Source organism: Penicillium diatomitis, assembly GCF_028827545.1.
Source record: "Penicillium diatomitis strain IBT 30728 chromosome Unknown utg000004l_segment0_segment0, whole genome shotgun sequence".
NCBI lineage: Eukaryota > Fungi > Ascomycota > Eurotiomycetes > Eurotiales > Aspergillaceae > Penicillium > Penicillium diatomitis.
The window spans coordinates 4167701-4185889 of NW_026623176.1; the positions used below are offsets into that span (position 1 = coordinate 4167701).

The 18189-nt window shown below is 51.2% G+C and overlaps 8 protein-coding genes across 8 annotated transcripts; 4 read left to right on the forward strand and 4 right to left on the reverse strand.

The window, feature by feature from the left end:
* Positions 1-438: 438 nt before the first annotated feature.
* Positions 439-1716, forward strand: N7539_004579 (Rab geranylgeranyltransferase BET4; the record flags this gene model as incomplete). Its single annotated transcript, XM_056934181.1, has 4 exons — positions 439-447; positions 501-638; positions 686-1253; positions 1343-1716. The coding sequence occupies 4 exons, from the start codon at positions 439-441 to the stop codon at positions 1714-1716; spliced, it is 1089 nt and encodes a 362-aa protein (XP_056791722.1).
* Positions 1717-2640: 924 nt separating this feature from the next.
* On the forward strand, positions 2641-5649 carry N7539_004580 (putative GTPase activating protein (Gyp5); the record flags this gene model as incomplete). Its single annotated transcript, XM_056934182.1, has 4 exons — positions 2641-2673; positions 2748-4496; positions 4576-5517; positions 5587-5649. The coding sequence occupies 4 exons, from the start codon at positions 2641-2643 to the stop codon at positions 5647-5649; spliced, it is 2787 nt and encodes a 928-aa protein (XP_056791723.1).
* Positions 5650-6382: 733 nt separating this feature from the next.
* N7539_004581 (Dabb family protein) lies at positions 6383-6830 on the reverse strand (the record flags this gene model as incomplete). Its single annotated transcript, XM_056934183.1, has 2 exons — positions 6383-6595; positions 6729-6830. 2 exons carry the CDS (start codon positions 6828-6830, stop codon positions 6383-6385), a joined length of 315 nt encoding a protein of 104 aa, XP_056791724.1.
* Positions 6831-8490: 1660 nt separating this feature from the next.
* On the reverse strand, positions 8491-8961 carry N7539_004582 (Ctf8 family protein; the record flags this gene model as incomplete). Its single annotated transcript, XM_056934184.1, has 1 exon — positions 8491-8961. One exon carries the CDS (start codon positions 8959-8961, stop codon positions 8491-8493), a length of 471 nt encoding a protein of 156 aa, XP_056791725.1.
* A 1132-nt stretch (positions 8962-10093) lies between these two features.
* On the reverse strand, positions 10094-10696 carry N7539_004583 (Cnl2/NKP2 family protein; the record flags this gene model as incomplete). Its single annotated transcript, XM_056934185.1, has 1 exon — positions 10094-10696. The coding sequence occupies one exon, from the start codon at positions 10694-10696 to the stop codon at positions 10094-10096; it is 603 nt and encodes a 200-aa protein (XP_056791726.1).
* Positions 10697-11435: 739 nt separating this feature from the next.
* On the forward strand, positions 11436-13081 carry N7539_004584 (Chromatin modification-related protein eaf3; the record flags this gene model as incomplete). Its single annotated transcript, XM_056934186.1, has 4 exons — positions 11436-11587; positions 11777-12098; positions 12450-12825; positions 12903-13081. 4 exons carry the CDS (start codon positions 11436-11438, stop codon positions 13079-13081), a joined length of 1029 nt encoding a protein of 342 aa, XP_056791727.1.
* A 622-nt stretch (positions 13082-13703) lies between these two features.
* On the reverse strand, positions 13704-16222 carry N7539_004585 (ARMH3 family protein; the record flags this gene model as incomplete). Its single annotated transcript, XM_056934187.1, has 8 exons — positions 13704-14436; positions 14517-14924; positions 14998-15332; positions 15387-15499; positions 15565-15718; positions 15795-15875; positions 15950-16078; positions 16139-16222. The coding sequence occupies 8 exons, from the start codon at positions 16220-16222 to the stop codon at positions 13704-13706; spliced, it is 2037 nt and encodes a 678-aa protein (XP_056791728.1).
* Positions 16223-17224: 1002 nt separating this feature from the next.
* isa1 (Fe-binding Fe/S cluster assembly protein ISA1) lies at positions 17225-18033 on the forward strand (the record flags this gene model as incomplete). The annotated part of the gene is made up of 2 exons (XM_056934188.1): positions 17225-17930; positions 17996-18033. 2 exons carry the CDS (start codon positions 17225-17227, stop codon positions 18031-18033), a joined length of 744 nt encoding a protein of 247 aa, XP_056791729.1.
* Positions 18034-18189: the final 156 nt, after the last annotated feature.

An 18189-nucleotide genomic window follows, 5' to 3' on the forward strand; every position in this document is an offset into this window, starting at 1 on the left:
TGTGTAAGTGTGTAGTACATGCAAGGTACCTCGAATCTTGCACCTCGTTACAAGCACCATCCAGTACACGACTAGCCCAGTAATATGTACCTCCCAGCAGTGTAAACTTTAAGAAAACCTCGAGTCACTTCATATCATCGCGCCTTTGGCAGAACGACTTCCTGATGTGACAGTTCCAGACAAGAGCTGCGCGAGTAGCTTGCCCAAGGGCCCATTCCGTCGCCATCTAGTGATTACGTGATCACCGCTGCAGTGCCTGCGGTGATCCATCGGTCGCGCACCGCAAGAGGCGTTCCGGCAGTATATCCACTCGCCAGGTTGGGACCAACTCAGTTTCAGGCTCCATGCACCCTGATATATCCATGTCAAGCGGAGGCTCTCTTTCTCCTCTGATTCCAGCTGTTTGAAGGGCATCAGACGATAATAGCAAACTCTAAGATGGCAAGCGTGAGTTTAGCATCTCCCTCCTTGCATTTGACCTCTATTGTGACGTATCATAGCATGGCGTTCGTCGCTACAAGATCACGGAGAAGACTCCAGAAGAAAAGGAGCGTGAGCTGAGGAAGATCAATGAATACAAGTCCCTGGAACGCCAGGTCGCGGAAAAGGTTGGTCCATGCCGCATCGCTGCTTGCTGCGTAAGACTCATTCTCACATTTGCTTTCCATTTCATTTTGCAACTCAGGTGACCGCAAAAGAATATTCAGCCGAAACACTCCAGGAGATTTCCGACTTGTTGAGTCGCAACCCTGAGTACTACACGGTCTGGAATTATCGGCGTCAAGTTCTTCAACACCGCTTTTCAAAGGAAGAGCTATCGAGCAGCGAGATCGCAGAGCTTATTAGTGACGACTTGACGTTTCTCCTGCCTTTATTGCGCAGCTTCCCTAAATGCTACTGGATCTGGAATTACCGTGTATGGCTTCTGGATGAAGCAAGACGATTGCTTCCCTTGGACATGTCTCGCCAATTTTGGCAGCAAGAGCTTGCTCTCGTCAGTAAGATGTTGACTTTGGACAGTCGCAACTTTCATGGCTGGGGCTATCGGCGTTTAGTGGTCAGCACCTTGCAGCAGATAGGGACTCCCACAGAAGCTGCCAGCCTGTCAAAGCAGGAGTTCGAATACGCAAAGAAGATGATCGGAGCCAACCTGTCCAATTTTTCCGCGTGGCACTATCGCACAAAGCTCATCCTTCAGCTGCTCGAAGAGCAGTCGGCCAGTGATGAGGAGCGAAGAAGGATGTTGAACGATGGTAAGTTTGATTTTCTCGAGGATTAGGGTCACTGATTTCTGCAATGCAATTTATGACTGATCGGCTCTGGATGATTCATCATGCAACAGAATTGGAACTGATCCATCAAGCTTTGATCGACCCTTACGACCAATCTCTATGGTTCTATCACCAGAACTTAATGTGCGTGTTTGATCCAACGCTTGCGCCTCGGACGATGGCGCCGAACCTCAGCGTCTCAGAGCGCGTTGAATATCTTCGTAATGAGATTGTCTACATTGAGGAGATGCTTGATGGAGCTGAGGACTGCAAGTATATCTACCAAGCCTTGATCGAGTGTATGCTCTCGATTGCAAAGGTGGTCGGACAGCTTTCCACAGAAGACCGATCACAAATATTGAGCTGGCTCTCGGAAGTAAAGCAGCTTGACCCATTGCGGAAGAATCGTTGGTTGGACTTTGAGAAAACCCTTGCAACATTATGATGGCATGCTGCACGAATGTGATTCATAAAATAGTGAGAGTCTTTGATACAAAACAATCCGTCTACATGAATACCAAGATTGTAATTCTACCTGTCCTTTAAGACCAGGAGTAAGACTATCGAAGCACGTGCCGACCCGCCCATTGTTACATTGACCAAATCACGGAATCCGCCCTTATCCATACTGCCCATAGAACTACATAGTTACAGCTTGTCGCAGATTCGTAACATCGCTTCATACATACTACTTTTCCGGCTTGCTTTGGTGTCCAAAGGAATTCTGTCAGGAGACCAGACTATTGTCTCAAGTCTATGAGCGCTCTTATAGTCCGCAAATCCAGAAATTTTGCTTGTAAAACCCAGCGTGTCACTTCACTAGGTATCCCACAGTACATGCATTCCTCAACGCTCTTGGCGGCTGTCGGAATGCCATTCTTGAAGGTTAAATGACTGGAAAGGGCATTGGTCCTTCTTGAGCGAGGTTGAGCCCAACGCATGAGTTCAATCTGGGATACTCAGGTGCAGTATGCCATTGCTTTCTGCCTCGGTCTCGGCGGATTATATGGTCAGTCAAGTTAATTATAAGAGGGCCAGTACTGTTCATGTGATGATGTACGAGGTACCTGTGGTAGTATTCACTTCGCCCGAAAAGGAAGTAGAAAGTACATATCCAAAAGGTCTACCCCACCTGCAAAGGGCAATCAGTCCAATCACATTCGGACGTGCCTGACCCTCTAATTGTTTCCCCAAATTAAACATCTCCCAAATTCCTTCCACGCTGGCTCATTCTCAGTCACTCTTGCTCTGATTCTACATCTTAGTCTCCCTGTCTCCTCTTTCATGACCTAGGACTGACAAAGAGCTCCGGGCTTAAAGGAGTGTCTTGCTCTTTGACTACCCGATTGCCCCCTATACTGAATCCAGGATGTCGGGTCAGAACAGCGGCGAGTACGCAGGGGTAAGTCATGACGCGAGTGATCGTGATCCAACCATCCCTTGCCCAGCACGCCGCTGACCTCAAATTATCACTAGGACTCCTTCGAAGACGTCTCTGAAGCCCCTGAGAGCTTGAATATCTCCATACCCAAGTCATCTTCAGCCCGGTCTTTAACTGACAGCCCGCCGATCGGTTCAGGAGCTTCTCCTCAAACACCGGAGAAGTCGTTCCCTCCCACTGGTTCGCAGGACGAGCACAAGGACGAGATAGGCGCCCACGCGGACTCCCCTGAACGACTGAGAATTCAAGCCGAAAGCAACGAAGATATGCATGAAGCGGATGCAATCGAATCTCATGCCCCGGTCGACCTCGAAGCTCCGGACTCGAATGCCGAGCATGTCAGAATAGATACCTCAGAAGTTGCGGATGACAAGGATGATGAGAATCATGCAGTTACACCAGTGGAGGGAGGAGACGCTGGTGACGCCGAGGAGACTCCGAGGCGCAATGTAGCGCAAAAATCTCCTTTACTCACTTCCCACCGGTTATCGACAACATCTTCGCTGGACGAGGTGAATCTGACATCTACCAAGGATAATGAGGATCTCTCCCCTCAAGCAGTTTTAGCAGCGCCCGTTGCCTCGGAGTCACCGCCTGTCCCGCCGAAGGACGATGTTGTTGCCTCTCCTCCGAGCTCAGGTTTGATGGGAAGCCTGCCTTCACTGCCATGGAGCGCTCCTCCCACAAATAAAGCCCAGCCTGCGATCCCGCCCCCTCCACCCCCGACTCGCAAGCCCAGTGGTCCTTTTGCTTGGTTCTCACGCAGTTCGACAAGTTCAAAAGACGTCAAGTCCCCACCCGCAAATGGCCGCCGCAATACGTCCACCTCTGTTTCAACTGTTGCCAGCAACTTGGACCTGGTGGAAGGAGATGGCTCAAGTGTCCACTCGAGGAGACCGAGGCGGAACAGCTTGAAAGACCAATTCAAAATCCTGAGGATGAGAGAAGAGTCGGCACTTCCGGAGAATGACGAGAGCAGTGTGCGATCAGGCCAGGGCAGTCTTGGCCATTCCGTTGCAAGCCCGCCGATGATTCCCGAAGAGGGTCAAGACGGCGGTATGCCGGTGCCTCCAGCTGCGTCCGGCGCAACTTCACCTGGATCTTTTTCCCCGTCCACCGTCAACCCCGGCCTGGCGCCCGGGACGGTGTCTGGTTTCTCCCAGTCTGCGACCGATGCCGCGGCACCAGTAGACTGGGACCTGTGGCAGCAATTGGTCAATAATGGCCCGTCGGCCCTTGCTAGCTCAGAGGAACTGAATGCAGCTATCAAACGGGGTATTCCTCAGACCATCCGGGGAGTGATTTGGCAGATCCTGGCGGATTGTCGGGGTGGTGAGCTAGAGGAAATATATCGGGATTTAGTATCTCGTGGTACAGAGAAGGATAGCCGTACACCGAGCGTCCAGATCAATGGAGTGAATGAGAAGGAGTCTGTCACTTCATCGCGCTCGTCCGTTCGGTCGAATACTTCGGGCTCCGGAGGTCAACCTACGAGCACAGTGACTAGCCCTTCTCAGGAGATCGATCCCGAGAGAATGGCGCGAGAGCAAGCTGCCGCTGAGACGGCTCGTTTGAAGAAGGCCAAGGATGATGCTTCTGCCTTGTCAAAACTGGAGAAGACTATTCGCCGAGATTTGGGTGCTCGAACTAGTTATTCGAAGTACTTCGTCTCTCAAGGTAGCCAAGAGAGCTTGTTTGGCCTATGTAAGGCCTATGCCTTGTATGATGAAGCGGTTGGATATGCACAAGGCATGAACTTTATTGTCATGCCACTGCTCTTCAATGTGAGTCAATGCTCAGTACTACCCGAGTTCCGTGCAGGTTCTCCGAAAATGACTGACGAGATTTTCTCTTTTACCGCAGATGGATGAAGCCGATGCGTTTGAGCTTCTTGTCAAGCTGATGAACAAGTATCGTCTTCGTGAGATGTTCATTTCGGACATGCCTGGTCTCCACCGCTCATTGTTTCAGTTCGAGCGACTTTTGGAAGACTTGGAGCCTGCCCTATACTGTCATCTACGGCGACGTGGAGTACCGCCACAATTGTACGCCACTCAGTGGTTCTTGACGCTGTTCGCCTACCGCTTCCCACTGCAGCTTGTGCTGCGTATCTACGATCTCATCTTTGAGGAGGGCTTGGAGATCACCTTGTTGAAGTTCTCGATTGCCATTATGCGGCGTAATACGGAGGCGCTACTAGAGATGAAAGATATGAGTGCTCTGACCACCTTCCTCAAAGAGCGCCTGTTCGATGCCTACATTGACAAGCAGCCCTCTGCCTCATCGATTCTTGAATCTGGATTCTTCGGCAGCTCCGGGGCTGCTGACAAGGAGGTATACCGTGCAGAACTCCTCGTTGAGGACGCTTGTGCCGTGCCATTGACACAAGAGACCATCAAATCTTACACCGCCGAATGGGAGGAGAAGGTCTTTAGCGAGAAGGAGCGTGAAGCCGAGCTAGAGAACTTGCGACACACCGTGAGTGCACAGGCTACCCGCCTGCGTTTATTGGAAGAGCGTTCTGAGGCCTCGGACAAGGAGCATGTCCAGTTAGCCTCAGAGTTAGTTCACGCCAAGGTCGAGAACGAAGAACTCCGAGACATGAACGATGCATTGAAGCTGCAAGTCGAACAGCTGAAGAATGTGGTCGACAAGCAGCCCGGTGAAGTCGAGGAGAAGTTGAGGACCGAGATGGACCGAATCATGCAGCGGAACATTGAAGTGCAGAATGAGAACCGGTCGATGGAAGAATCGATGGCGGAGATGGAGAAGGAATTAGTCGCAACGAAGATGAAATGGGCCGAGGTATGTCTACTCCAGCTAAGAGAAATTCTGCATACAGTTCGACGAAACCTAACATGATCGTCTTTCCAGATCTCCGAAGAACATGAGACTCTTCGACAGAAATGGAGTGATCTGCGCCGGGCTCTCGATTGAGAGAAATGTGTGCCTTGGATCGGTGTCACGTGCTTTGTCTGCGCCTGAATCCCCATGTCTGGCAATTGTAAGACCTCGGCCTCTGTCGTCCTGTATATTGATCTTCTCTTCTCGTGCAAAGCCAGGTGCACTGGACTGGATCTGGAATCCTTTGCCTCTGTTGTTTTCCATCGATAGCCTTGGGACCGGATGTCTTGTTTGACCCTACTTCTTTTTCTTTCCATGCTGCTTGGAAGTCATTGGCGCTCTTCGGTGCAGGACTGGCTCTTGATCCTCATCTCCCTGCAGTCCGCTGTTTCGGGCTCATTTTGTATTTTACATACTCTTCTTAGCCTGCATACTGTTGCATGAGACGAATCAATCGATACGATTATTCCATGTTTCTGTTTGTCTTTAACACACAGCAGAGGTATTCCGTCTGTTGCAGCTGGCTCTGGGTGCTCAGTCATCAGGTCCTGACGTAACCTTACGTTGAGTATCTTTCCTTCGTCCTGGTCTCCATTCATTTCGTGCCAACCCTGATGTACCTATTCAAAGCATCGTTTCAAGTTTATTCATACCTCCCAGCATCATCGAATCCACCACATACACCGATTGCGCGATCCATCCGTACAATTTTTGCATTGCATTGCATTCCACTCACTCCAGTCCTCTAAATAGCCCATTGTATCCCATCGTCTCTCTTCCTTCCTCAGTCCGCTCAGTGCCTCAGTCCGCTCAGTGCCTCACTCATTCACAGCATACTCTCGTAAAACGTCGTCAACACATCCTCCTTCGCCGGCCCCGCCACCGCCTTCAACGCCTTGTGCGCCTCGCATTCCTCATCATAGTACTTCATGTCCTCGAGGGACGCAAAGGTCGTCTTCACAGACACATTGTAGCCCTTGTTGCGGGGGTCGTCCATGGACAGACCTGCTGCCGCGGAGACAATGTATGGTTTTCCGTCCTGGCAGGGGCTTTGTTAGAAGTAATACTTTTGATTGTTTTTTTTTCCCTGCCTTGGGACACGTTTGTTGGGAAGAGCGGGGTGGGTGTTTGGTATCAGAGGAATTGATGTGCATTCGATCGAGTCGGCGTACCTTTGTTGCTGTCTTCGCGAGGACTTTGTATTGTTCGAGGATGCGGTGTCGGTCTTCCTCTTTGGGGACTTTGAAGAGGGTGATTCGCTCGATGGGGGCCATTTCGGGATGCGTTGTGGCGGGATTCGTGAGAAGATGAAAAGGAAAGGATGATGATGCTGGTGATGTTGGACTGTGTATTGAATCCTCTCTGCGAGTCAACTGTCGCTGGCAATGTCCGTGGCGGTTGATGAGCAATGATGAAGAGAACGGAACGGAACAGAAGAGACTGAAGGAAGCTTGATGCACTAATATTGAAGAGAGCGACTAAGTTACGTATGTCAAATCAAATAATCAACTGCCGATCCAGCCTCAGCTCCAATTCACTAATCAGAAAGACTCCGCGGCCGGAACTGAGTCCGACTGTATCCAGTACTTGTGCCCTTTTGGTGCTACGCTGCTACCCGCATTTCCCTCGCTGCGGGGTCGGCTCGGAATCGTGCCGTGGATATGCTCGGATATCAAAGGCAGGTTGAGAGCACCGTACTGAGAGCAGTGAATATGAGCCGCATTGCTGTACGAAATGTTGAGAGATGAGCAGCTCTCGGTCGCAATTGCACTTTCATGTAAAGGAGCGGACTCTCGACGCTGCACTGATATTGTCTGATCGGAAGTGCTGAGTTGACATCGGCGCAGGAGACAGTGCGGAAAAGGGCCGATTGCAAGGCCTCCAATTCCGCGATCGGCAGAGCGCGAATATCCGCACGAGAGATTACCACACGTGTGACCGAGTAAGGTAGTAGTCACCTGGAAGTATGTCGCTCTTCAGGCACAACAGATTGACCGCGTTGTAGGTAGATGATAAGTGATCCTCACTCCGGAAAAAGGAAAAAGTAGTCATTTAGCTGCGGACAACCAGAGGGGGAACTCCCATGGTCAACCGCATGTATGCATCGTCAAGCTTTGATTGATGCTATGGCAAAAAGACAAACTCCGAAACATGGGAGAGCTTGTGTAAGTCTTGAGGTATAGGGCCGAAGGGGTCTACAGCTGGCTTGACAGCTCCTCCAGAGCGCCGCGAGCTTAATCTGGTATGAACGAGAAGGGGAAAAGCGCTTTCGCCAAGCTGTCACAAAGTCTGCACGCATCTTTCTGGTTCCTGAGCTTCGTCGCTTATCTTCTGACCACTTCAATCACCGGAAAGTCCCGTCAAAAGACAGCTTTTGCTTGAGACATCCAGGTTGCTTCCGACACGAACATCTCCGTACCCATACTTGGCGACTCAAAAAGTCCCTGCCTTGCAAGCTCATTTGCTCTGTTGGACAGATGACGAGATACGCGATATCATTCACCCGGACCTTCTCTCTTGCCTCTTGGTCTGCAGTATGGGGGCAGGGTCCGATGCAGCCCTTAGCCCTGTAGCTTGGCTGACGAGGCCGAAAGTCGTGAAGGCATCAATGAATCTTGATGATGACAACGACCTTCACCATGAAGTAAAAATGTCTTTGGACAGCCGTCCTACGGCCGTCCGGAGGCCTCCAGGGCCATAGCTTCGACTCCTGGACTAGAAGGTGCTGGAGCATCCGAATACACACTTGCGAGACAGCGAAAGCTCATTCCAGGTCTCGACGCGCAGTCTGATTTGTCGGCAAAAGGAGAGGTCGGGGGGCTGCGTTTGGCATCTTGAAATGTCAGGGGACTTTTGCCGATCATGGCAAAAGCCCACAGACAGGTCAACAAGCCACGATAAAGCCAGCCTGCCGCAGAACGTGGAGCCAGCGCTTCACACATCATTCACCGGCTCCGGGCGATTCTTGAAAAACACCTTGTACCGAACAATTTCCACCACTTCCAGCTCCTCGGATCCAGCAGTCTTAATCTCGTTGTCGCATCTCTTGCGTAGTACCGCGATCGGTCGTGGAAGTTTCTTCACTTCTCCGGTCATCCGTTGATATCGCCCAATGTACAAGTACACACGTTTCATCCACTGGGTGTCGTCTGGGTTGTGGACCGAGTAGTCGGGAAACATGAGCTTGCCGATCGGCGTCTCGTATGTGGCAGGTTGTGCGAAACTACCATGGATGTCATCATCGCTCTCGGTCTCGGGTGTGGGCACGTTGATGGTTCCTTGGAGTTCTAACAGGGCGAGTCCGGAGGGCGTCTGCAATAGTTGCGGTAGAGGATTGTGCGCGGGGTCTGCGGCGCCACTTTGAGTACCCCGAGCCGATCGTGGGTGAAGGGGTATCGATGGCATGGCAAACTTCCAATGAATGATGCAAGTCTCGAGGCGTTTGTGAGATATGAGGTCTTGGGATCAATTCCAGTGGATGAAAAAGTCGAGGTGGGAGAGAGTCAAGTGAAGAAACGCGACGCGCATCGGGTTCCGCAGATCCATCCTCTTTCCCCACACTCCTTCGGGGAACAATGCTATTGTACAGCAACAGTTTCGAGTACCAAAGATGTTTTCATTTTACGCAACGAAACGTGAAGTTGATGAAAGCGATACTCTTACGGTTCATATGCTCATAAGGATTGTTCGCATAGAACTTGAGTACTCTCGTTATGCTCATCGGGAATTCTCGTGGTCCTCTCGGCCACTAAACAGCCTCGACCTATTTCCTGGGCGACCGTAGAGGATATTTCATGTAGAGGCTCAAATGTTTGATCGCAGCGTCGGTGAGAGAATATTTCAGGTCCCCCTCACAGTTGACCAAGGTGAATTATGCCTTACACTCAGCCAAAGCATCAACTTCTCCAAGTCCCGGGATACGTAAGGGCAGTGCCTGATGTTCGGGTTAAGCCGCTGTATTCTGATCGTTCTGGTGCACGCCTCAGCTTGCACACGGGTCTTGTCTGGAGTCTGGACCCTACTTGAGGACCAACCTGATCACACATGATGCCTCACAAGTTGTGCTCCTCTTTGGCTAGACTGTGCCTCTGCGGTCGGCGGGTGAAATGCGGAAAAGGGCCGCATATAAGTAGGAAACCCTGCTCCAGGATAAAGGCTCGGTGGACATTCTGGAAAGGAGAGACTTCCAAATCGTGGTTCAACCACCGGACACGTCTTCAATCTCACAGCCGAGTATCAAACGACTGCTTTGTTCACCGATTGAGAGTTGTGGATACGATTAACACGCAAGGGCGAATTATCGGCTCAAAGTCGCCGAAAGTTGTGGAATAAAATTCATCATCTGGTCATCCTGTATTTCTCGACAGCAAGTCTTTCAGTGCGCGGATGCGATGGTCGCAAATGACAGGTGTTCTGACAACGAGCAGCTCCGCCCAGGACAAGAAGTGCATCACTGGTGTGAATGCAGAGAGCATGAAGGGGCTCATCCGAGTTTGCCTTATCAAGATGTGAATCAACTCGAGGACGCTTCTTGCAATCATGCAGCGTCGGCGTCCATGTTTCTGTAGCAGGCTTCCTCAAGATTCTGTAAGGCGTGGACGGTTTCAATGCCCACTGTGTTTTTAGTGCCTGCCGGGCCCTGCAATTTGCCATATCGAAGGTCACTCAGGTCACCGATTGTAGTACCGAGTTCTTTTAAAAGATCCGCAGCCTCCTGATCGATATCGTTAATCTCTCGCTCCACATGAGTACAAGCAGACTCCATCGCCAGCAAAAGACTGTCCACCGAGTGATAGTCATCAGCATTGGCAGTCTGCTTCTGACCGAAAAGCTGAAGGTCGACTTCCATTTCACGCTGCTCATCAGCTGTCGCGGCTTCGACACCTGCCGCGCGAATAGCTTTGCGCAGCTCGGCTTTTTGTCGCTCACCGAGCTTCAGCTCTTGATCAATATTCTCATTGACTCGGTCCATGTCATGCTCTCGAATCTGCTGTAATTCTCGATACAGTGTTCGAATATGCGGATGGGCCCGTAGCCGTCTGGGAAACAGCTCAGTAAACTTTTGTAGTGACATGACTGTCGGCAGGGGAGCCGGCGCCAGTAAAAAGTTGGACAGAATAAATTCTTCCGACGGAGCCATTGTTCTGCGCTGCATTTTATCTGGATGAGTTGTTCAAATGCATGTATTGCTTTTCCTTACTGTGTGCCTTGCGCTTTCAACAATGCCGTTGGATATTTCCCAAAGGAGAAGCGGCCGCGTCGCGTCGCCCGTTTGAAGCGCGTGGGCATCACGTGTCTTCCGTCCAGATGGGATAGTCCCAGGGAGATGGATGTCTTCTGCTGCTTCGCAACCAAAATCCAGATCACAAGACCAAAATAGTGACTCGATAAGAGAATTTCAGGTGCGTGACTCGTACACTGGAAATTACAAGCTCTCAACTGACAATCTCGCAGATTTTGCGCACTTTCAAAGTCTTGAAGAAAGGGTCTGTCCGTCATTTCTCGCGGCTGATCGGTACTCTCTCTTTCGGTGACCTTGTCCGGCTGAGGCCTGCTTTACGTGACTCTGCCCAGCTTAGCTTGGAGCGAACCAGGTTGTCCACGGTCTTGATCAGGGAAGCGGCTGTCAGGTTCAGACCCTCGTACTATCGACTTGGTCGGGCGAGGAAAAGTTGCTTGCGCAGGCAACAAGCTGTTCCGCACCCGGTCATTTTAGTCTGTCAATTGAGTCGATGACCCTGCGAGGCTTGCATGATCAGATTTCTTTCATGCTCAAAAACGCTCGAGTCTAGCAGTCTGGTTATCACTGTCTGTCTATATAAGTATAATTCTTGCACGTCTCTTCTCACTTCTTCCTATTCTTTGCACAATCCTCCATCATGCCTGCCATGTACAGCAAGGACGAAAAGGTCTTGTGCTTCCATCACGACATTCTCTATGACGCCAAAATCCTAGAGGTCCGTCACAAAGATGCAGCCGATAAAAAGAGCGTTCTCGAGTACCTGGTTCATTATAAAGGGTGGAAAAACACGTAAGTTGTCGCTTGCTCCCTGTATCCCTTGTTTCCCTTGTTGCAATATTTGCTGCTTCCCTTCCGATACCTGCCCTCAAGACGCTTCAAGTATGCAAGCCATCACTGTGGATGATGGTCAGACTTGGAGCTCCATCTGCAGGCCTTTTGTCAGCGTGAGCTTTTGATGACTACACTGTTTTACTTGAGCTCTATCCCTTCAACAGCCCATCGTGCCTCTGTTGTTGAAAGCCCACGCACGGGTCTGCGAGACTCTTCGCTTACATCTCCATCTAGTTGGGATGACTGGGTTCTCGAGGATCGCCTTCGAAAAGCAACTGAGGAGAATCGCGAGCTGGCGGCCAATTTGCGCCGTGAAGTAGAAGCCGCTGCTCGCCAAAAGAATGCAAAGCCTACGTCCAAAAAGCGCGCCATGTCCGAGCGCAGCTCGGTACGTGATAGCGAAGAGCGTGGCAACTCCGTACCTGGGCGCGCAAGCAAGCGAGCTCGTGGAGAGACCGATATCGAAAAGGTACGGATGTTTTTTTATGCTGCTGTTTGTGTCTCGTCTCACCCCAGGCCACACGCACGTGCACACACAAACATACACACATATCTTCCCCTCCTCTGCAATTCCTTGTTTCAATCATACATGTCGTTCACGTCGAGTGGATTTCTCTCCAAATCGGTTGAGCCTTTCACTACGACACTGCGGATCACCATGTCTCGCCCAAATCCGTGGGTCGTTGTCGAAATGAGAGTCATTCTTGAACTTTTTCCTCAAGAAGCGGACGCTGTAGAACCTGTTGAAGCCGGTCCTCGCACCAGGCTTGCTATCTCCCGTGGAACAGCTGCTGATCAAGGCTCTATCTCTCATGAACAGGAAGAAACATTCCACGCGCGCCCATCCATTCGCATCGTGATTCCCGATAACTTGAAAGCGTTGCTTGTTGATGACTGGGAACGCGTGACCAAGAATGGCTCCGTTGTTCTCCTTCCTGCGCCGAAGCCCGTCCGCCAGATCCTCCAAGATTGGCGAGATGAGGAGGCCCCGAAGCGTGTCGAGAGCCGCATCGACGTTGACGTTCTGGACGAGGTGATTGTGGGTATTCTCGAATATTTCGATGTCATGCTCGACAAGCTTCTGCTCTACCGTTACGAGCGACCCCAATACCGTCTACTGCGCGATAAATTTCTCGGCGACCCAGCAAGACTCCCCAACGATGTTTATGGCGCGGAGCATCTTGTCCGCCTATTCAGTACGTGCATGATCCCTGTCTGATTGATCTCGGCCCCGATTGAAGAAGTGTATGTGGCTCATTAACTTCTCGTACAGGTCTCCTCCCGGAGCTGCTCGCTCAGACAAACATGGACCTCCAGGCTACGCAGCGCCTGCGCGAGGAGCTGTCAAAGTTCTCGCTGTGGTTGTCAAAGAACTCTGAAAAGTACTTCCGCACTGAGTACATCTCAGCTGAAGATGCTGTTGTTGAGAAATCTGTCAAGGCCGCTCGTTAAAGCCTTTGGAATTAGTATCCCAACCCCGTGCCTCTTCTCCGCCTCCATGTCTCCTTTTCACATCCACATCCCGTCGATCAAAGGCGTCGAAAGTGCCTTGCGCCTCCCTATTTTGCCTCCCTTCTAACCTTCTCTGTGCATCGACACCCTGCACAGCATATTGAGACTGGTACGCTGCTGATGAACACTACTTCTGTCCTTTCTGGTCCATTCTGTCCGATGCACGGCCGACGTGAGGGCGAACCTCGCGCGCCGCGGTGCGTTTTTCTTATTCCTTGTGTCTTGTTTGTGGAGTGGTGTTCAGTCTCGCATTCTTGGGCTGTGGAAATTGTGTTTGAGCAAACTAGGTTATATGTCATTCTGGTTTTGCGTCTGAGCCCCCAGAAAACAGGATTCATTCGGAGTTCCCAAAGATCTAGCTTCCTACAATTCCAGACTCATTTTGAACCATGCTTTCTCATCAGTCTGGTGTGCTTTTTGTAAACCACCTGAAACCGAAATAGACTATAGCCTATACTACATGAACACCCACGTCAAGGGACCGCGCAACCGGCCTGTCTCGCTCGCTGGCCAGTCCATCCCTTTCTCATATGCTGCATCCCACTCACTGAGTGAACACTCATCAATCCTTCTTCCGCCCATCTTCTAGCACCAGAAGCCGCGCGTCATCAACCGCGTATCGCGCCGCTCTTTTCAACTCGCTCTTCCACTCCGTCTCTCTCCACCGCGACCACGTCGTCAACCCTTCCGGTGGTTGAATGCTCAGCGTATCGTACCCCTGCTTGATGATCCGATGCACTTCGCGCGGACTCAAGTTCTTCTTCTTGATGGATGGCAGTGCGACAGGCGCAGCGTCCCCCTCCGTCTTGGGACTAGCCACCACGGCCGCTGCGACCGGAGCGGCGACTTCTTTACCATCGGATTGGAAGAGCAGTGTGTGAAAATGCGTAGATACCGATAAGAGCGTATTGATGGCTGCAGCATGAATATCCTTATCTTTGGAGTTGGGCGTTGAGAAATCCGACGGTGCTCCTGTGCGGGTGGTAGCGAAGCCGTAGAGATCTCTGAATTTGGGAATGGCGGGTCCGATCTCGACCAACTTGTAGAAGAGGTCGTCGTATGATGATGGGTCAGGAAGGAAGGTGTCGCCTGCGGAAACGCAAAAGGCGAGTAGGTCGACGAGGGAGGACGTCAGAGTCGAGATGTTGGTGGTGGAGGATAGATCGGTGGCGTAGGTTGTTAGGAAGCGCATCAGTGAGAGGAGTGTGCGCCATAGTTCGGACCAGTGGTAGGTTAGTCGGATTTTGTTCATGGAGAGGTAAGTGAGGAGACGGAGGGTGATGGCGATAGTGTGGCTGGATTGTAGAGTTAGTGACGGAGTACTCTACTTTTGAGATGTGCATAGCTCCCCAAACGTGGTGGAGATTGAACCCACCTGTAAATGTTGACGTCCAGACGCCGTCGGAGGTTATGTGTGGTAGTGTCAATCATCATGTCAAGAATGACCGTCGCCATAACACGATCCCCACTCACGACGGGGAGATAAGGTTGGCGTTGGCGGCAAAGCCTGACTCGACGTTTTCCATCTTCACTGCAGATACGCTTGCACAGAGTGGGATCCTCAACGATGATCCGAAGGGTGAAGAGACCCAGTTCAGCGTAATGTGCTACACGTGGCGAGCGATAAGCGTGTTGCAAAAGGTAAGAAGTCAACGAGAGAAAGCTGGCGAAGGGCGATTCTTCATGTTTCTCGGGTATCATATGCACCAAGTGAAAGCCGAAGAGCTTGTTCGAGTTTGTAAAGTCATATGTTGCCATAAGAATGGCGGCTTCTCGCGATGGACTAGCAAAGGAGTTAGTGTTGGTCCAGCAACAGCGCAAAAACACAGGAACTCAGATTGATTGGGGTTGCTTACAGCTCTGTGAACAGAATTTTAGCTTCCTCTGCTGTAGGTTGACTTGCTTTGCCTTTTGTCCCGGGAGTAAGGGCTCGAAGTCCGAGGAAGCCCAAAGTATTGCTCAGCGTCCAGCCTTCTGGAATATCGTCTTGAATGTCGACGTATCCGTCGCGTAGATGGCCGCAGGCCATGCCAACACCTTTGACGATCTTCTTAATGCTGCCTTCGTTTACAAAATCGTCAAGCCGTAGCTGATAGGGATTTTGAAACTCAAACTTGTTGTAGTTTGCCAGCAAACCCAAGAGTAAGAAGGGATCAAAAATGTCCGCCGGATTGTCAGAGTCATTGACATACTGGGTGGTATGTCAGATGTGAATCAATGTTTGCCGCACTTTTGGATGACTTACCTTCATCAATGACGGGAAGAGGTCCCGGTGGGTAAAGTAGGAGACCAGGCTTGTCTTGTATGCACCGCTCGTCATGGCAACAGCGACTCGAATTGCTTTTTGGCGAAGCTCAACTTGGATCAAGTTGTGTCAGAACCTGCCTTTGATCAAGTTTTGCTCCGAGACCGTGACAACTTACGACTGTGACCTCCACGCACGATCCCGTCCAGAATAGCGACGAATTCAGATATGACTCGGTCTACCTCGTCCAGGCCAGCAAGAACGGCAATCACATCTGAACTCGGATTTGTGTACTTCTTACTCAGAATACTGGTCAAGAACATTGTGAGAGTCTGGTTGGTGGTATTAGCTTATTCTGTGCATTAATTTGGCACGACGGGGCTAAAGCATTGGTGCCGTGATACACACATCCAGAGCGTAAGAGTCTGCAGGGGCATTCCCGGCCGAGGCTACGTGCATCGCACGAGCAAACAAAGCATTTGTTTGCGACTTTTTTATCAGATGTTAGCTTGGTGAACTCGAGATGCACGTTCAAGATGGGTTGAAAGGGCAAGCAGACAGACCTGCAAGCCCAGCATCTCGTCAGCACTCAACCCGTCCAGCAGGGAGTGCAACTGAGTGCGATCTGGAGGGAGAAGGAAGAACTCTCTCCAAAACCCCTCGGGGAATTCCACATCCTCGTGATCGGCTGCCTGTCAACATGCGTTAGAAAGCATTATACATGAGCTTCTTGATGAGGAGCGGCAGGATACCTTGACTAGAGTCTCATAGAGCTCTACAATCTTCGGCTTGAACGTTTCGGGCCGACTTTGCTGCGTGAGAGGTGAGGCCTCCATTGTTCACTCACACAGATAGTCTTGATTTGAGAGATTCCTGGGATTTATGTCATGTGCCAGACGTCGAGGGGGATGCTTCTTTGACGCCTCGGCATGCCTGGCACTCGGGCACCAGCCACTCGTCGGCGGGTCCAGCCACATGTCCTTTCAAGAACCGCATGCAGCACAGACTACGGAGATGGGGGTTAAGCTTGAGTGAAGAGAGCCAGAGGTAAGCCAGGCGGTGCATAACCGTTAATTATTGCTGTCAAGATTGTGGCAGCTGGATGTGAATATTATTTTTTACAGGATCGAAATATGACGCAACGAGACAAGTCGCGAGTCCTGCTCCAACATGTCGGCTGATTTCTGTCGAGTGTCAACTGCCACGCGTTGCCGTGCTGAGCTTGTTGAAACCTTAGGCCCCAATACCTCGAGGCTCAGGCGCGTGGCAGCCGGCTGACTCATCTGCCGTCTGCTGGAGCCTGTGGTTGAACCCGCTCCGCAGCCCGGGTTCCGTCGGCGTTGTTGTCCGAGGGACTCCCCTGAATGGACTGTCGATGACCTGAGTTTGTTGATAGAAGCTATGATTGATGCTTGTGGCTGGTGACAGTATTCCCTTGTATCGCACGAACCTATAAGTGAGACATGACAGTCTCTGGCTACACGAGTGTCCTCATGAAAAACCCATCATATTGATGATCATCGTCTAGCTCCTGTCCACATTGACCGAAGTAAATCGTGCAGTGCGGGAGGTGGCACCATTTTTGATGCGTGGAAATGTCTAATCTCTGATTGGTGGAAGTCACATGCAGTCATGCAACTGGGTTAGCTAATCCTCTGACTTGGCTCCGCCGCGGGAAAAGTGTCCATCACAGTGATAGTTTCTTCGCTCTCACTCGACTCATTGACATTTTACAATACACAGGACCACACTCTCAATTTGAGCAGAACTCGGTTTTTGCGAATCTCGTCTCTACACTTATCTTGACTGCTCATCACACTTCCTGCTGCTCACAGAACATGAGCGTCTGCGCAAACATGCCGCGTCCTGTGACATCATCCGCCACCTTTCTCCGATGGGTGCAGGCCTCGGCCGTGCAGCGCGGTGCTCAATCGATGCGCTGCTTCTCCTCGGCAGGAAACTCATACATGTCTTCTAAACGAGACATGCAGACGGCAACAGCCTACCGTCCGCACACCCTACCTTCATCCTTTCCGACCACCTTCCCCAAGCCGAGCGGCGGCGCAGGTTCGGACGTGTCAATCACCGCCGACTTCCCTCTGCCCAGCGGACCTGCAAAGAATGGCTCAACACCAAGCTCTGCAACTACCCCACAACCAGAGCGCGAGGCCCATGTCACCAAGCCAGTCTCCAACACTTCCACTACTACAAATGGCGCAACCAAGACGTCCAAGCCCCGTCGACCCCTGCGGGCACGGAAAGCCGCGATGAAGCTGACACCTCTCGCGACTGTGCAACTACGAAAGTTGATGGACCAGCCGGATCCCAAATTCATTCGTGTGGGAGTCAAGAACCGTGGCTGCTCAGGCCTGGCGTACCATCTCGAATACGTAGAAAAGCCAGGCAAGTTCGACGAGATTGTCGAGCAAGACGGTGTCAAGGTCTTGATCGATAGCAAGGCTCTGTTCAGCATCATCGGAAGCGAGATGGACTGGCACGAAGATCCACTCAGCCAACGCTTCGTATTCCGCAACCCCAACATTAGTATGTGAATTCCTTCGGTACTTGTGCTGCGTGATGTCTCTCTTACTAACCATTTCCACCAACAGAGGAGGAATGCGGATGCGGTGAATCCTTCATGGTCTAAGACGGCCTGGCCAATTTTTTGAATTCGACTTGTTGCTTCGGCTTATTGGCGTTGGTCATTTACGGTGCATTGGGTGGCGTTCTTGCTTCAACTCGTTCATTCTCTATCTTTCTCATTCGGCCTTTGCCTGCATGATGATTCTTTGTGGGGGGCCGG